Here is a 14,201-nt window from a genome sequence, read left to right as displayed (position 1 = left end):
AGTGATTATGTTTCACTTCAAGCAATGGAGCATAAAAGAATTCGAAAAAGAGAAAAATTACAGAAATAGAAAATGGATTAAAAAAAAGTGGGTCGGGTCAAAGAAAGGTGGGAAATGAGAATGTGGTTTCAGGTTTCGATAAGATTGAAACAGAAGAAAAAAGGGTAGAGAAGAAGAAGAAGACCTCAATCATCTTTTGAGCCATCTTCATTTTCATAGCATCAAAAACCAGAAGCATGAATCTTCTTCTTCATCACCTTCACCTTCTTTTTCTTCATATGTTTCTTCTTCTCCTCCCACTGCCCCGGTAGCTTCTCCCCTCCCCTCCTAATATCAATTGAATTGTATTGAGCCGGGGCGAGTTGTGGGGGAGCAGCAGAATGTGTACAACACACATCATCTCACTGGAAAAGATAAAGAAGAAGAAGATTCCCGGGAGTACCCGCCCTCTCTGCACTCTCTCTCCATCCTCTTGCTCCTTTTCGTCCGGATCCCGGGAGCACAACCAACACCTACACTTTGATGAGAGAGTGAAGAGAGACAAAGAAATCTCGAAGGGACACAAATTTTGTTTTTAACAAATCGCCAAGCGATTCGAAAAAGAAGAAAGAGGAGGTGAAAAAACTAGGTGCTATTGTTAGCACCGGGGGAACGGAGACTCAGCGGATCACAAATCGGTTATGAAATACGTTCTTAAAATAGGAGTGGTGGGGAACACGGATCTCTATTTCTTTTTGAAGAGCACATTCATAATGTTGTTTGAGACGAGTATCCATAGGTGGGTACATCTAAATTTTGTTGGATTCAATAGATCTGTACAGGATTGAAATGAACAATAAAAAAGCTTTATTCCTTTCAGATTGGAAATATAATTATAAATTTCAAAATTAGTTATTGTAGTACGGTAGGCCAGCATGATTTTGAAGCTGCCGAAAGAAGAGGGTATGGAAAAGAAAACAGTTCAGGTATTTGATCATAGAAAAATTATCCTAAAGATGTGTGTTTTGAAATGAAATTTTCCGTATGTTTTCAGTCAAAAACATTCCGGAAATATCACAATTTTACAGAACATTTTGGACTATTGCCATTTGATCAGAAAATTGGTCAATTTTGGCGAAACTGATAGATTTTCATGAATTTTGAACAAGAATTCACTGGATTTTTAAAATAAAAGTTTCGGAAAAAAGGCTGAAAACGAGAGAAGGGGCTCCCTTTAATTGACGGGTCTTTCAGAGCTGCCTCGGAACAATACATAGAAAGGGTCGGCCCTTCTATTACAGGTTTTACGGTATTCTGATCATGGAGTAATTCTGAAACAAATTTTATTTAGCAATCTTCTGTCTATAAGTTATTCTTCGGAGGGATGTTGTACTGCTATCAAAAATTGAACCTGACCTGAAACCTATGCCGTCAGAAATCTCTAAAAATTTGTACCCATTTTTCAAGTACCAACGCATTTCAATCTTTCTTCTTTTTTCATGCAGTTGCATTCTTTTTTTGTTTTCCACTTCAACCCTCATCGTCACCTCTGTGTTGATTGACCCATATCCTGCCATCACGTACCAAGTTCAGATTGGCGTAAAGAATGGCAACAGTTGTCGTTTATCACATGGCTCTGATTCTCTCGGACCCTATCCGTTTCTTATTATCTATCTTTTCGAAAACAACGTGTTGATTGGTCTTTCAATTCCTGCAACATATGAAGCAATGACCAGGTCGCCGGAAGTGCACAGAGTTGGAATCGGTCGTGTTGGAAGAAACAAAAAACATCTGGACATAAAAAAACTTATGTTGCAGTGGGGTAGAGCAGAAAAAAAATGGAGCTTCTTGAATGAATAAAAAAACTGAAACGAACATTCTACGGATACTATACAAAATTCTTCAGAACTATATTAATTCTTTTAATCTCTCATAAAACATTTGGAGATTTTAACCAGAATACTAATAAATACATTTGGATGGTTATCAACAAGTTTTCCATAATTCGTTTTTCCTAATTTGTCAAAAATCACTGAAGTGTCAAAAGTTTTCCTGAAAGTCAAAATCTCTAAACTTTCGTCTTGATAGTCATCCGAACCCAATACCTTGGAAGCTGATGCTCATAAATTTCTGAGTTTCTGAAATTTTGAAGCCTTGAAAATCTGACGTTCTGAAATCTCGGAAGTCTAAAAATCTGAAATTCTGAAAAACTGAAGTTCTGAAATCTTGAGAATCTAAAATCTGAAAGCTCTGAAATTTTGAGTGTCTAGTCTAGAAATCAGAAAATCTGAAACTTTGAAATCTGGAGAGTTAAAATATTATAAATTCCGAAATCTTCAAAGTCAAAAAATCCGAAATTTTGAAATCCTATGGCAAAAGATATGGCAAAAGTTTGCCAAAAAATATGACAAAAGTCGAAAAATGGCAGCATAAGGCCTATACCTAGATGGAAGTTCTTACTGTAGACTTGGTATAATGTGTTCAACAATTTTACTGCTCACAATATGAAAAGTTCCCAGAAAACCTCATGCTTTCCTGAAACCAATTACAATTGCGTCTAAAAACGTTTTGAACCAAAAGTTGTCCGTCAACAGTCCGTCGACGGTCCGTCGGTTGTCTTGAATGCCAACTAGCAGTCATTCGCCAGTTTGCAGTCTTTAGCTGCTATTTAGCAATTTTTAAGCACCAGTTTTTTGCCTGTAAAACCTAACATCAGTTTTAGTGACCTCACAATTAGGAAAATTGATCTGAAAGTTTAGATTTAATGCTAAACTAGAATTAAATCTATCATAGACCTGCTGCATCAGTCTTGGTAAAAACCCAAAATATATAAATTACCGTAAAACCTCTAATAGAACGACACCCGGATCGTCCACTTTGAGCCTATATATCTCATTTACTGTGAAAGATATCAAAAAGTGGCTAACTAGTAAAATGTTGCTGATATCCTGATAAACATTTTACTAGTTAACCACTTTTTGATATCTTTCAAAAGAAGTGAGATATATAGGCTCAAAGTGGACGATCCGGGTGTCGTTCTATTAGAGGTTTTACGGTATTTCCTTGATAATGACAAAATTAAACGGGAAACTACAGTTAGGGATTTAGGATTTATGATCACTGAGAGATTAGATTTCTCTAACCATTGGCAGAAAGCTATCAATAGGGCGAAATATGCTAGTTACTCTATTTTTAAAACTTATCATAGTAAGAACGTTAGATTAATGTCATTACTATATAAGACTTTTATGCGACCGTATTTGGAATATGGAACGGTGGTAGCCAGCCCTTCTAAAAAACTGCTCATTGACAATATAGAGAAAGTGCAAAGCTCCTTCACTATAAAATTGATGAATAGAATAGTGGGTAGAAACTTAACGAGAATTGATAAGGATTACAAAACATCTCAAGACAGATTGACCGAATTCAGCCTAGAATCACTACAATCTGGACGGGAAAAGCTTGATCTGAAAATCTTCAACAAACTCATTCTAGGTAAAATTAATATAAATCATTTATCATATTTCAAAATTAGATCGACAAAAACGCGCAGCCGCCACACCTACCAATGGAGAACTCCAAAGTCTAAACTTAAACAAAACTTCTTCACACATAGGGTTCTTAGTAAAATGATGAGCTCTACAAAACGGATCTAAAAGCCTGCTGCTGTCAGAAGTTCGGAAAAAGATTTGTTATTATCCACTATTATTCATGTCTAGGTTAGGAAATATCAATTTTATGTCACCATGTCCCTTTTTGTCTATTTTTTTGTCTATTTATTCTCTTTTTCATTCTTTTTTCTTTTTATTCTTCCACGTATTTTTTACGTAATAAATACAATACAATACAAGTTTATACATTGGCCACATAAAAAGTAGTTGATTTCTATGTTGTCAACGTATCTAGGTTACGTGAACTCGATTTATCTTCCAGCCAGATCAGGAGCAAGATATGGAGCACTGATAAGAACCCGGTATAAATAGTTGGCGCAGTGACCCAAGCCTTCACTGAGTTCCAACAACTCCTTCAACAAATCGACATGGCTCAATCCGTCCCACCAGGAGACATCCAGACCCAACCAAACGCCAAGACTGTCTTCAATGCTCCGTATGATGACAAACACACCTACCACATCAAGGTGATCAACTCCTCGGCTCGTCGTATTGGATACGGTATCAAGACGACCAACATGAAGAGACTCGGAGTTGACCCACCATGCGGAGTTCTCGACCCAAAGGAGGCTGTGCTTTTGGCTGTGTCATGCGATGCCTTCGCCTTCGGACAGGAGGTTGGTTTGGCACATTCAATTGATATCTTTTATAATTTATTCTTTTTCAGGACACCAACAACGACCGTATCACTGTCGAGTGGACCAACACCCCAGACGGAGCTGCCAAACAATTCCGTCGTGAATGGTTCCAGGGAGACGGAATGGTCCGCCGCAAGAACTTGTCAATTGAGTATAACCCATAGATTTTTAGATTTTGGCTCGTTTGCGAGAATAATGAATGTACGATTTCTGGTATCCATTTATCTATTACATGGGAAAATAACATGTGTCTGTGGCACAGGGTTTGATAATATTTGAAATCTGAAAACTTGATGCTTGTACTGATCTCTTGGAATCATGATTCGAATCAAAGATGTCAGGAATTCCGACTTCAGGGCATTTTTCGAAAATCAAATCCATTTTTAAATTAGCACCAATATCATAAAATATGCTTCGGAATGACAGTAATTTTTCAAAGTTTACTTCCGACTTCCGAGTTCGAAAATTTCATTTCCTGACAACTCCGCTTGGAATACACGTGTTTCGCTGGCCTTTTTCACACTACTCACATAAGTAGCTCACAAATCAAATCGTTCAGTATTTGGATGTTTTCTTGCTCTTTAGTTTTCACAGTGACTCAAAGCGAGCAATGTAACAAGTTGTCTTAATTGTCACTCGTCAATATACACTCTTGTTGGCACTGTGTCTGATCTTCGCTTCTATTTACAAAACCTAGAATAGCGAGAGTATAAAAATGAGTGCGAAATTGTTCTAACCAACCCGATCCGTTCAAAATGACATCAGCAACTACTGTAACTATTCTTTTCATTCTCGTTTCATCTCATGTTTCCGATGCTCTTTTCAATATAATTGGCAGCACTCAGTCGGTTACTGTAACTGGAAAATTTGTTTGTGAAGGACAACCGGCTAATAATGTTCTTGTGAAGATGTATGATGATGGAACCAGTGAGTTGTGTTTTTTCTTCTTTTTAGAATTTCATGTGTTTTACAGTTTATGATTCAAAGTTGGGATCTACGAGAACGTCTTCAGATGGAACATTCTCTGTATCTGGAACGTACACAGATATCACTACATTGGATCCAAAAGTGAACATCTACCACAGCTGTAATTACAATGGACCATGCTCCAAGAAAGTGCAAATCAATATTCCTGATTATGCCGTTGCTGATGGAAGTAGTGCAACAACCAACTACGACATCGGAACCTTAAATTTAGCGAACCAATTCAGTGGAGAAACCACTGATTGCATTCATTAACTTTTTGTTTTTTTTGAATAAACCGTAAACTCTGTTCATTTCTAATTTGTAACCAGAAAAGCAATAGGGGGCAAAAAATGCTACAAAAATGAATAGAATGGGATAGAGGGAGAGAACACCTGGAGGAACAGAAAATCAGAGGATCTAGAGTATTTTTGGAAGAAAAGAGTGGTTCACTTGGTGAACAATGTTCAAATTGTACAGTTTTTCAATTATGTACAACTAGAGTAGCTACCCGGAGCATAGTGCACACTCGGGGACCTAGGAGGCAAAGACAGACCGAGAGAACAAAATCTACAAAAAAGAAGCAAATAAAAAGATCTACACAAAATGTACAGGGAGGTGGCAGTGGAAGAGGAAAATTATGAGTTTTGTTATTATTGAGTACTTGGGAACACTTTCAAAACTTCTCCCATTCCTTTGGTTTTTCCTTGACGAAGAATGATCGGGGATCCTTCGCGGATGACTTCTGGTTGATAGGCGAAGCACATACGGACAACAGCCCACTTTCCAGGGCGAAGGCAGTCGGCGTCGTTGATGTAGGTGATCGTGGCAGTAGTGCATACAGATCCAATGAATACTGAAACAACAAGACATATGAATCAATTTCTAATATCTGCTGAGTTACCTGTTGCCTGGAATCCTACACAAATGTATTTTGTTGTATGGCATAAGAGCAAAAGATTGGCTGAAAACTCGAAGCAGACTGGCGGTTGATAGTCAATTCTAGACAGAACCATTCCCTGAAAATAAACGATGAATAAAAGTCTTCAGTTATCACAACTCACTCGTCTCAATGTCACACCATCTGGAAGATTTAAAGAAACAGATGCTGCTTCGCCTGGATTTACACACCCAACTGCTTGACGACTTCTTCGTATTGAACCGACTGTGACTTTCTCGAAACTGCCGTCTTTCATCGGTCCAACTAGAACGTCGGCTCCCTCATGCAACTGTCCTTCAGCGAGCATTCCTCCAACTATTTGTCCCACGTGTGGAACGTTGTATAGTTCTTCGATTGTGAAATACACAGGGAGTCCCACAAGTTGGAGTCGTGACTCTGCAGTTCCAGCGGTCGAAAGGCAGTTTAGAAGAGTTCTCAAATATCTGAATCCTTCTCCAGTGACAGAGCTGACTGCGAGAATCGGGACGATGCTGCCAACACACAATTCTTGGGCCCCTTGGACTGCATCTCTTTTTGTTTTTACTCTTTTTTCACGAGCAACCATTCCTGCTTTTGATACTAGAGCCGAAACATCTTTAATAATTTTGTTCAATCCCTGTCGATCGACAAGATCCATTTTAGTGATTAAAACAAACATCGGGATGTTGAGAGCAGCAATGAGTCCGAGATGTTCGCGAGTTGCCCACGTGATTCCGCGATCAGCAGCTACCACAAGGCAAGCGAAATGAGGAGTGTATCCGGTCAGTCCGTGGATAGTTGTTTTCTGATATTTTGCATCTCCAGCCAAATCAATTAGGGTCACAAGTTTCGATGATTTCTCGACCATCTCTTCAAGACTGTTCTGGGCATAATTGACTAGCTGAAAATCAAAATTTTAACTACATTCAAGTATACTATGCCTACCTTTCCACGGTTATCGAATCCGATGACGTCGTTACAGACTGAACTAGTTTTTCCTGTTCGAACTTCGTGAGGAAATCTGAATATTCCAAGTCGCGCTTTTCCATTTCCATCGTCGAGACATCCCTGGGTTAGCACTCCACACAATGTCGATTTTCCTACGTCACATCCTCCAACAACCGCAAGTCGAACTTCTATGAACTGCTGGCTTTCCGGAACCTTGCGAATCAGAACTTCGACAACCGTTCTTCTGATATTCGATAGCTTAACAGTGACGTCTTTCTCGGTCAGGACCACCATGCTCGCCCCGAGCGCTTGAGCCATAGTTTTTAAGGTTCCAAGAGAGCTGCGGAGTTCTTCATCGGTCAATCCCGACATTGCTCCTCCATCTTCTACTCCAATCTCGTAGATAGCTTCACCTTGACCCTCCCGGAGTCGCCATTTCATTTGAGTGATAAGATGTTGTATTCGAGAGTTTGTTGGATTAACAAGTTTGGCTTTGTATTCGATATTTCCCAACTCCGTTTCAGGTGGCAGCCGGTTCTCAGTATCAGAATCGAAGCAATCATCAGTTGGCAGTGAAGAGCTGAGAAGTGTTGGTCCCGTTTCAGATATTGACTGTTTTCTGAAAAAAATGTCTCCCAGGTGCTGAATTTTCATTTAGCAAATGTCAGAGCTAGGGACGTAATTTCAAGGACTATTTTCTATTAGCAAAAACTTCTAGGAACCTACAAAAAGAACTGGTTTGATAAGACATAGTTTTTCGTTCACTGTAACTACAGAAAATAACTATGAGAGATCCGATCTAACGAGTAATCATGATTGGTGACATACCTAGTTTTGTAGAGTGGTTGATGATTCTGCTCATCGCAGAAGTGTGAAATCATGAAATCCATTATGAGATTAGTTATTTTTGAGATAAGATGAGGATATTCAGTTGGATACCTACTGCTGACGCCGTATTCGATCTTTCATTCGTTTTGTCTGCGTCTGAAACATTGAATTTCAAAGAAAGGCGGGGATCGGGCACTTGAGGAGATAACGTTGACATTTCGAGAGGGTTTTGAACTAAGTCAGTTGTTAACTAGTTCGGTCAACAATTCAAAGGCATAGGGAAAGGAAGAGAACGCAGAGAATTGACGCAATGAAACAGAAAAAAAAATGAGAAGGGAGCTGATGTTGTTTTCGTCGGGGGAAGAAGAAAAAAAAAGCAAAACGAGAATAAGGAGAAGGAGAAAAAGAACATAAAAACAATCTCATTCGACTTTTGGACTTGAAATAGATTGACACTAAGGAACGGGAATGCTGTGAAATATCGATTTCGCGAAAGTCATTATGCACACAAAGGCGAACAATGAGCATTTAGAACGAAAGAGCAAACAGAGAAGAGGGAAGAGGAAAAAATGAAACGACCAGACAGATTGGCGAGATATGAGGAAAATTCAAAACGACTGATTGGCATGGAACAGCTGGAAGGAAAAGACGTCACAGGAAGAAGATACAGAAAAGAAGGGTTGAAGTTGAAGCTTGGAAGACAGATGATGAATCGAGGGAAACCTGTTTGGCGGTTGATTACGATCGAACGGAAGGAGGAGGAAGTGAGTGTTTTCACACGAAGGTGGGTGGGCTAGTGTATATTTATAAAGCATATATTTATTATATATTTATTACATATATTTATTTATATGTATATTTATTAGCAGCAGTTAGTAGTATTTTTATATTTGATTCTGGAGGAGAGATTTTTAGCACGGATGAACAGAATATTTGATTGATTTTCTCTATCAAGTGTTACCCAATACTGATTCTGACAAAAGCCAATACTTATTCTCACGATTTCAATCAACATTTTTCAAAGAAGAAAAATGTTGAATTTATAACAGATGGGTGATTTATGGACGCCAGCATCTGAACATCTGCTCAGGGAACATTCGAACATGGTAGTTAAGTCAAAAACGATTGAACTTGAAGAACAAATATTAGTTGGGATTTATGTGGAAGCTCATAATTTTGTTTCGAACGGCTGTTTGCTGCAATATTAACGCAAATTAACGCAAATTGGAATGAACAGAATTGTGCATTTTCGAAGACATATGTCTAAGATTGCACAAGATTGCGAAATATTTCTGATTCATGAAATGTGTTTAAACCTGACGCAATATTAGGTAGTAATTACTCATGACACGAGATGGTACTTCAAAACAATCTTTCTTAAATTCAACAGTTTGAACAGTCTAATAAGGGTATCAGTGATCGGGTTCTTATCAGTTTTTTCCTGATGGAGGTAGCAATCTATCACGTGTTTTTATCAATGAGTGTATTTGACAACTCCTAATTGCTGATTTTTTTGAGGAAATGAAGAAAAAGATGAAGCTTAAAAATGAAAGCTGAAAAAAATCGCAAAAAATTGCTGCTAAAAAACGCGCTGTTGCGTTATATCGGAGCCTCGTTGTGAAATTTTTGCGCTCGATTTTCAAAAAAAAATTGTTTTTTTTCTGTGTTTCGCAAGAATTTGTCATTTATTCAGGTCGATTATAATCAAACAATAGTGGGAGCTGATGGCAAAGTTTTTACGCGTTAGTATCCGAAAATTTCAGCCACTCTCGAAAATAAAACGTTTATTTACAGCTTCACATTCGAGGCATTCGAAGTGTCGGTGATGAAGATCATCATGTTCAAAAGATTGATTTTCTTTCGCCTTGCACACTGATCAGTGGACCTAATGGAACTGGCAAGACCGTAAATTGCGGTGAAGTATATTGGGAAATGAGAAAGATTTTTTTCAGACCACCATCGAAGCGCTGAACTTCATCACAACTGGTCAGATGCCGACAGTGAAAAAACAGGCTTTCATTCACAGCAGAGATGTAAAATTGAGAGAAACCTACTTTAAAAATGTTGAAATGTTTCAGGTTGCTCGAAAGACCCGCGTAGATGCATCAGTTGTTTTGGAGTTTATTGATGTGAAAGGAAGAGTGTGTACTGCTGTTCGGAGATTGGTCGCTACCACTGGAGTATTTCTATCTGAAAGTTGCAATCAATATATTTTCTTGCTTTCAGACCAAGAATGCCGCTCAGGCTGAGGAGCACACTCTAGCGATCAAATATCCTGATGGCACTACACAAACTTTGAGTAGCAAAGTTTGCGACTTCAACAAAGCCATCCTACATCATCTAGGCGTTCCAAAAGCTATTTTCAAATACGTCATCTTTTGTCATCAGGAAGATTCGACATGGCCTCTGAGCGAGCCGAAAGAGCTCAAAAATCGTTTCGATGAGATTTTCCAATTGACAAAATTTGTGAGAGCTCAGGAGAGAATGAGAAAAATCGTTGGAGACTTCGTGAGTCAAAGTGTTCGTTTCTTTTACTTTTTGATGTATTTTCAGGCGAAGGAGCTGAACACTCATGAGGTGTCAAAACAGCTCTACGAATCTCATATCAAAGAGAAACTGAGCGCTCGTAAGATTCGTGACGATTGTGTTAAGAAAATAGAAAAAGGGAAAGAAGCTACGAGCGATTTGAAGCGAAAGAAAACTCAGGGTATCAAAAGATGCGAAGAACTGAAAATAGAAATTCAAAAGTTAGACGACCTGAGCATCTCTATCAGTAAGAATACCATTTTCTTGTTCAAAGAACATGATTCTTGTTTCAGAACAGAATGAGGCTGAACGCGGAAACCTGAAGAAACAAATGGAGTTGATTCGTGTTGAACCATATTATGGAACCGAAGAAGAATTGAGAAAGCAGTTGGAGGAGTTGAATGATGGAGGGAACTATGCGGATCAACGTGCTAAAATCGACAAGAGAATTGCGAGAAACAATCAGGAAAGACAAGAATTGTCCAGAAATAAAACGGATCTGGAGAATAAAATATCCAGTTTGAAAGCCGAAGCAATAGTGAGTATTTTATTGAAAACATTGGTTAATTTGAACATGTTTCAGCATTGCGAGGCTTTGAAACATGATCTGCAAGAGCTGGAATCATCTCTTCGGGCTGAGCTTGATCTTGAGGAGGATGCTGCTCTTGATATCGAAGTCGAGCACGCTTTGAACACAAAGGTGAAAGAAATGATGAAGAAGTGTGAGATTGCGGTTGAAGACTACACAAAACTCCAATCAACTCATCGATCTGCTCAGGAAGCTGTCACAAAAATTGAAGTTGAGCTGAGCACAATGAAAAACGAAAAATTGAAAATGGAAAAAGAAGTCGATCAGCTAAAATCGAAGATTAGACAAGGAGAAAACGCAACATCTGGAATGAAAGAGCTTCTCAAAAAAGAAGAGCAACTTCGTAGGAGCTTGGATGCGCTTCCGGACGTTGATAAAGATGCACTCGACGATTTTAAACATAAAAGAGACAAACTTCTGAAAGAAACGGATGTGCTTAAGAAAAAGTGTGCTGAAGCGGAGAAGAACGCCGAGAACGAGAAAGAAAAAGCAACCCTTCTACAGACCGTGTCTATTGCTCATAAAAAGATCACTGCATACAAACGTAAGCATGAGAACAACTGGAAAGGACTTCTTGGATATGTTCCGGAATTCCCTTGGAGTGAACGGTTATCGACAGCATTCACCAAGCTACGAAATGATAAGAAAACGATGGAAGAAGATTTTCGGGATGTGCAGTTGAACGTGCAAAAGCTGGAAACGATGCAGCAAGAGTACAGAAAGCAAGAAAAGAGTTTGACTGCCCGGGAACTCGAATTGAGCGAAGAGATGTCTGAATCATGCCCGTATAAGCACGAAGATATTTCCGAGAAACTGGTGGATTTGCGTAAGCGGCTGAAAAAAGCTCGAAAGGATCTGGCGCCAATAAGTGCAAAGTCTGATATCTACGATTCGTACATCGAGGAGTCGAAAACCAACGGATGTTGTCCATTGTGTGAACGTGATTTTTCTTCGAAAAAGGCCATTTCTGAATTCACGAAAAAACTCCAACATATGACTCTGAACTTACCCGCCGAGCAAGAAGAACTCGAGTCTAAAGTGTCCCGAATGGAAATGGAAGAGGTTCAACTGGTGAAATCTGAAGGACAAGCAAAAGAGTTGGAAAAGATTGTAAAAGAATTGAAAGTGAGATAGTAGCATCAAAAAGTACGAATTGATACTTTCAGGAAATTCGTCAGAAGAGGACAACCAATTCTCGCGAAATGGAAGAAGAAAAAGAAAGCTTGACTAAAAATGAAGGACAACTTGAGATTCTGAATAAGAAATTAGGTTTTGCTGAAGAGCTACAAACCGATGTGGGAGTTGTTGAACAACTCTGCGAACAAACTAACGATAATGAAGAACGTCTTGCGAATTTAACCTCGGAAGTCAGCTTCAGTGAAGGTCCGAGTTACAGCGAGCTTCGTACTAAACTGGAAGAGAAAGAGAAAGAATATCGCCGAGTTGTTCAAGAAAGCGACGAGTTCCAGAAGTCCACCGAAGAAAGGAACAAACTTCAATCAAAGCTAAATGAACTTGGAACCCATCGTGTCTCTTTGGGAGAAGCTGCTGCCCAAGCAGGAGCGTTCGCTGAACAACTTGAAAAGAAGAAGCGTGAAATTCAGAAGTGTGTTGATGAGATGGAGAGAAAAAGAGATGAAGATCTGCCAGATGCGAAGTTGACTAGAGAGGAATTGATTCGACAGCTGGCTTTGAAAGATGAGGCTCGGAAAAAGGCTGAAATGGAAATGCAACTGAAAAGGAAAGATATGCAGCAGAAGCAAGAACAATGGAAGATGTTGGTGAGGAACATTCAAGAGAGTAATAAGGGTGAGAGAATGCTGGTCGAGCAGGAGATGAATGTGAGGTAAGTGAATATAGTTTTTTGTTCAAATTCTATAATTACTAATTAAGATCTATCAATGAAAAACTGGAAGAAAACCAACAACGCCAGAGACGTTTCGAGGAAAATATTCGTTCATTCGACAGCGTCCATCAACAGGAATTGACTCTCAAAGATCAACTCACCCGAATGAAGATTGAGAAAAAGTTTAGAGAAGTGGAACGCACATTGACGTCATTTGTCGATCAGTTCAACGAAGAACATTTGGTAGACTTGAAACGAGAGTACTGTCAGTTACAAAACGATTTGAGACTGATTGGAAACGAAGAAGTGAAAATTTTCACCCAAATACAAGAATATCAAAAGCAGGTTGATGCGGCAGAGGCGAAATTGGCTACGAAGGATTACCAACGAGCTGAGACGAATTATCGAGATGCCATCATCGAAATTACGATTCTTCGTGAATCGATTCAGGATTTGACAAAGTATCGAAAGTGTCTTGATGTGTCCCTCATTCAATTCCATACTGAAAAGATGGCAGCAGTGAATGTTATCATTGACGAATTGTGGAGAAAAGTCTACAATTCCACAGACATCACTACCATTAGAATCAGGTTCGGGAAATCGAAAAATCAACTATTTATTTCTATTTTCAGATCCGATACTGCATCTGAGGGCGGAAGTAAGAGAGCATATGACTACAATGTTATGATGGTCCAGGAGAGTGGTACTGAAGTAGAGATGCGTGGAAGATGTAGTGCTGGACAGAAGATGCTCGCTTCTCTTCTTATTCGCATTGCCCTTGCCGAAGTTTTTGGTGGATTGTGTTCCATGATTGCGTTGGATGAGCCAACCACAAACTTGGATGAGTGGAAGGTTGATGGAATGGCAAACGTTCTTAGTGATCTGATTGAAGCACGACGGGGTTATGACGACGATGGAAATTTGAGAGGGCGTGATATGCAGGTATGAGCTTTGGAAGTTTCTTTTCAGTTGAAAGGCACTCTTTTAGATGGTCATCATCACACACGACGAGCGTCTCGTCAACAAAATCACTCTCAGCTGCCGTCCAGATTATATCTACTGTTTGGGGAAGGATGAGCATGGAGTCAGTTTCTTGTCGAAACGATTCCCAGACGGAAGAATGAAACGAGTCAACGAGTTGCACAGACGCTAGACAATGATCTCGAATAATGCATTTTTCATAAAAATAATTTTAATCGCCCGATGTTTTATTATGTGCCTTTAATTTGATATCCCGAGTTTCCCAAATTGATGAAATACCTCCCTGTTTTATGTTTATTTTTACGAAATGAAC

At 39.1% G+C, this 14,201-nt stretch overlaps 4 protein-coding genes across 4 annotated transcripts; 3 read left to right on the top strand and 1 right to left on the bottom strand.

The window, feature by feature from the left end:
• Positions 1 to 4,018: 4,018 nt before the first annotated feature.
• CBG23417 lies at positions 4,019 to 4,452 on the top strand (the record flags this gene model as incomplete). The annotated part of the gene is made up of 2 exons (XM_002636653.1): positions 4,019 to 4,267; positions 4,318 to 4,452. The coding sequence occupies 2 exons, from the start codon at positions 4,019 to 4,021 to the stop codon at positions 4,450 to 4,452; spliced, it is 384 nt and encodes a 127-aa protein (XP_002636699.1).
• Positions 4,453 to 5,043: 591 nt separating this feature from the next.
• Cbr-ttr-22 lies at positions 5,044 to 5,527 on the top strand (the record flags this gene model as incomplete). Its single annotated transcript, XM_002636654.1, has 2 exons — positions 5,044 to 5,215; positions 5,262 to 5,527. The coding sequence occupies 2 exons, from the start codon at positions 5,044 to 5,046 to the stop codon at positions 5,525 to 5,527; spliced, it is 438 nt and encodes a 145-aa protein (XP_002636700.1).
• A 377-nt stretch (positions 5,528 to 5,904) lies between these two features.
• Positions 5,905 to 8,008, bottom strand: CBG23419 (the record flags this gene model as incomplete). The annotated part of the gene is made up of 6 exons (XM_045237422.1): positions 5,905 to 6,107; positions 6,156 to 6,270; positions 6,316 to 6,807; positions 6,925 to 7,071; positions 7,116 to 7,737; positions 7,947 to 8,008. The coding sequence occupies 6 exons, from the start codon at positions 8,006 to 8,008 to the stop codon at positions 5,905 to 5,907; spliced, it is 1,641 nt and encodes a 546-aa protein (XP_045097753.1).
• Positions 8,009 to 8,515: 507 nt separating this feature from the next.
• Cbr-rad-50 lies at positions 8,516 to 14,060 on the top strand (the record flags this gene model as incomplete). The annotated part of the gene is made up of 12 exons (XM_002636656.1): positions 8,516 to 8,710; positions 9,741 to 9,851; positions 9,899 to 9,979; positions 10,025 to 10,126; positions 10,173 to 10,454; positions 10,500 to 10,719; positions 10,766 to 11,010; positions 11,056 to 12,186; positions 12,228 to 12,907; positions 12,955 to 13,497; positions 13,540 to 13,849; positions 13,896 to 14,060. The coding sequence occupies 12 exons, from the start codon at positions 8,516 to 8,518 to the stop codon at positions 14,058 to 14,060; spliced, it is 4,065 nt and encodes a 1,354-aa protein (XP_002636702.1).
• Between the last annotated feature and the right edge of the window lie 141 nt (positions 14,061 to 14,201).

Source organism: Caenorhabditis briggsae (assembly GCF_000004555.2).
Source record: "Caenorhabditis briggsae complete genome, chrV, whole genome shotgun sequence".
Classification (NCBI taxonomy): domain Eukaryota; kingdom Metazoa; phylum Nematoda; class Chromadorea; order Rhabditida; family Rhabditidae; genus Caenorhabditis; species Caenorhabditis briggsae.
This window is presented reverse-complemented; position numbering and strand designations above follow the sequence as displayed.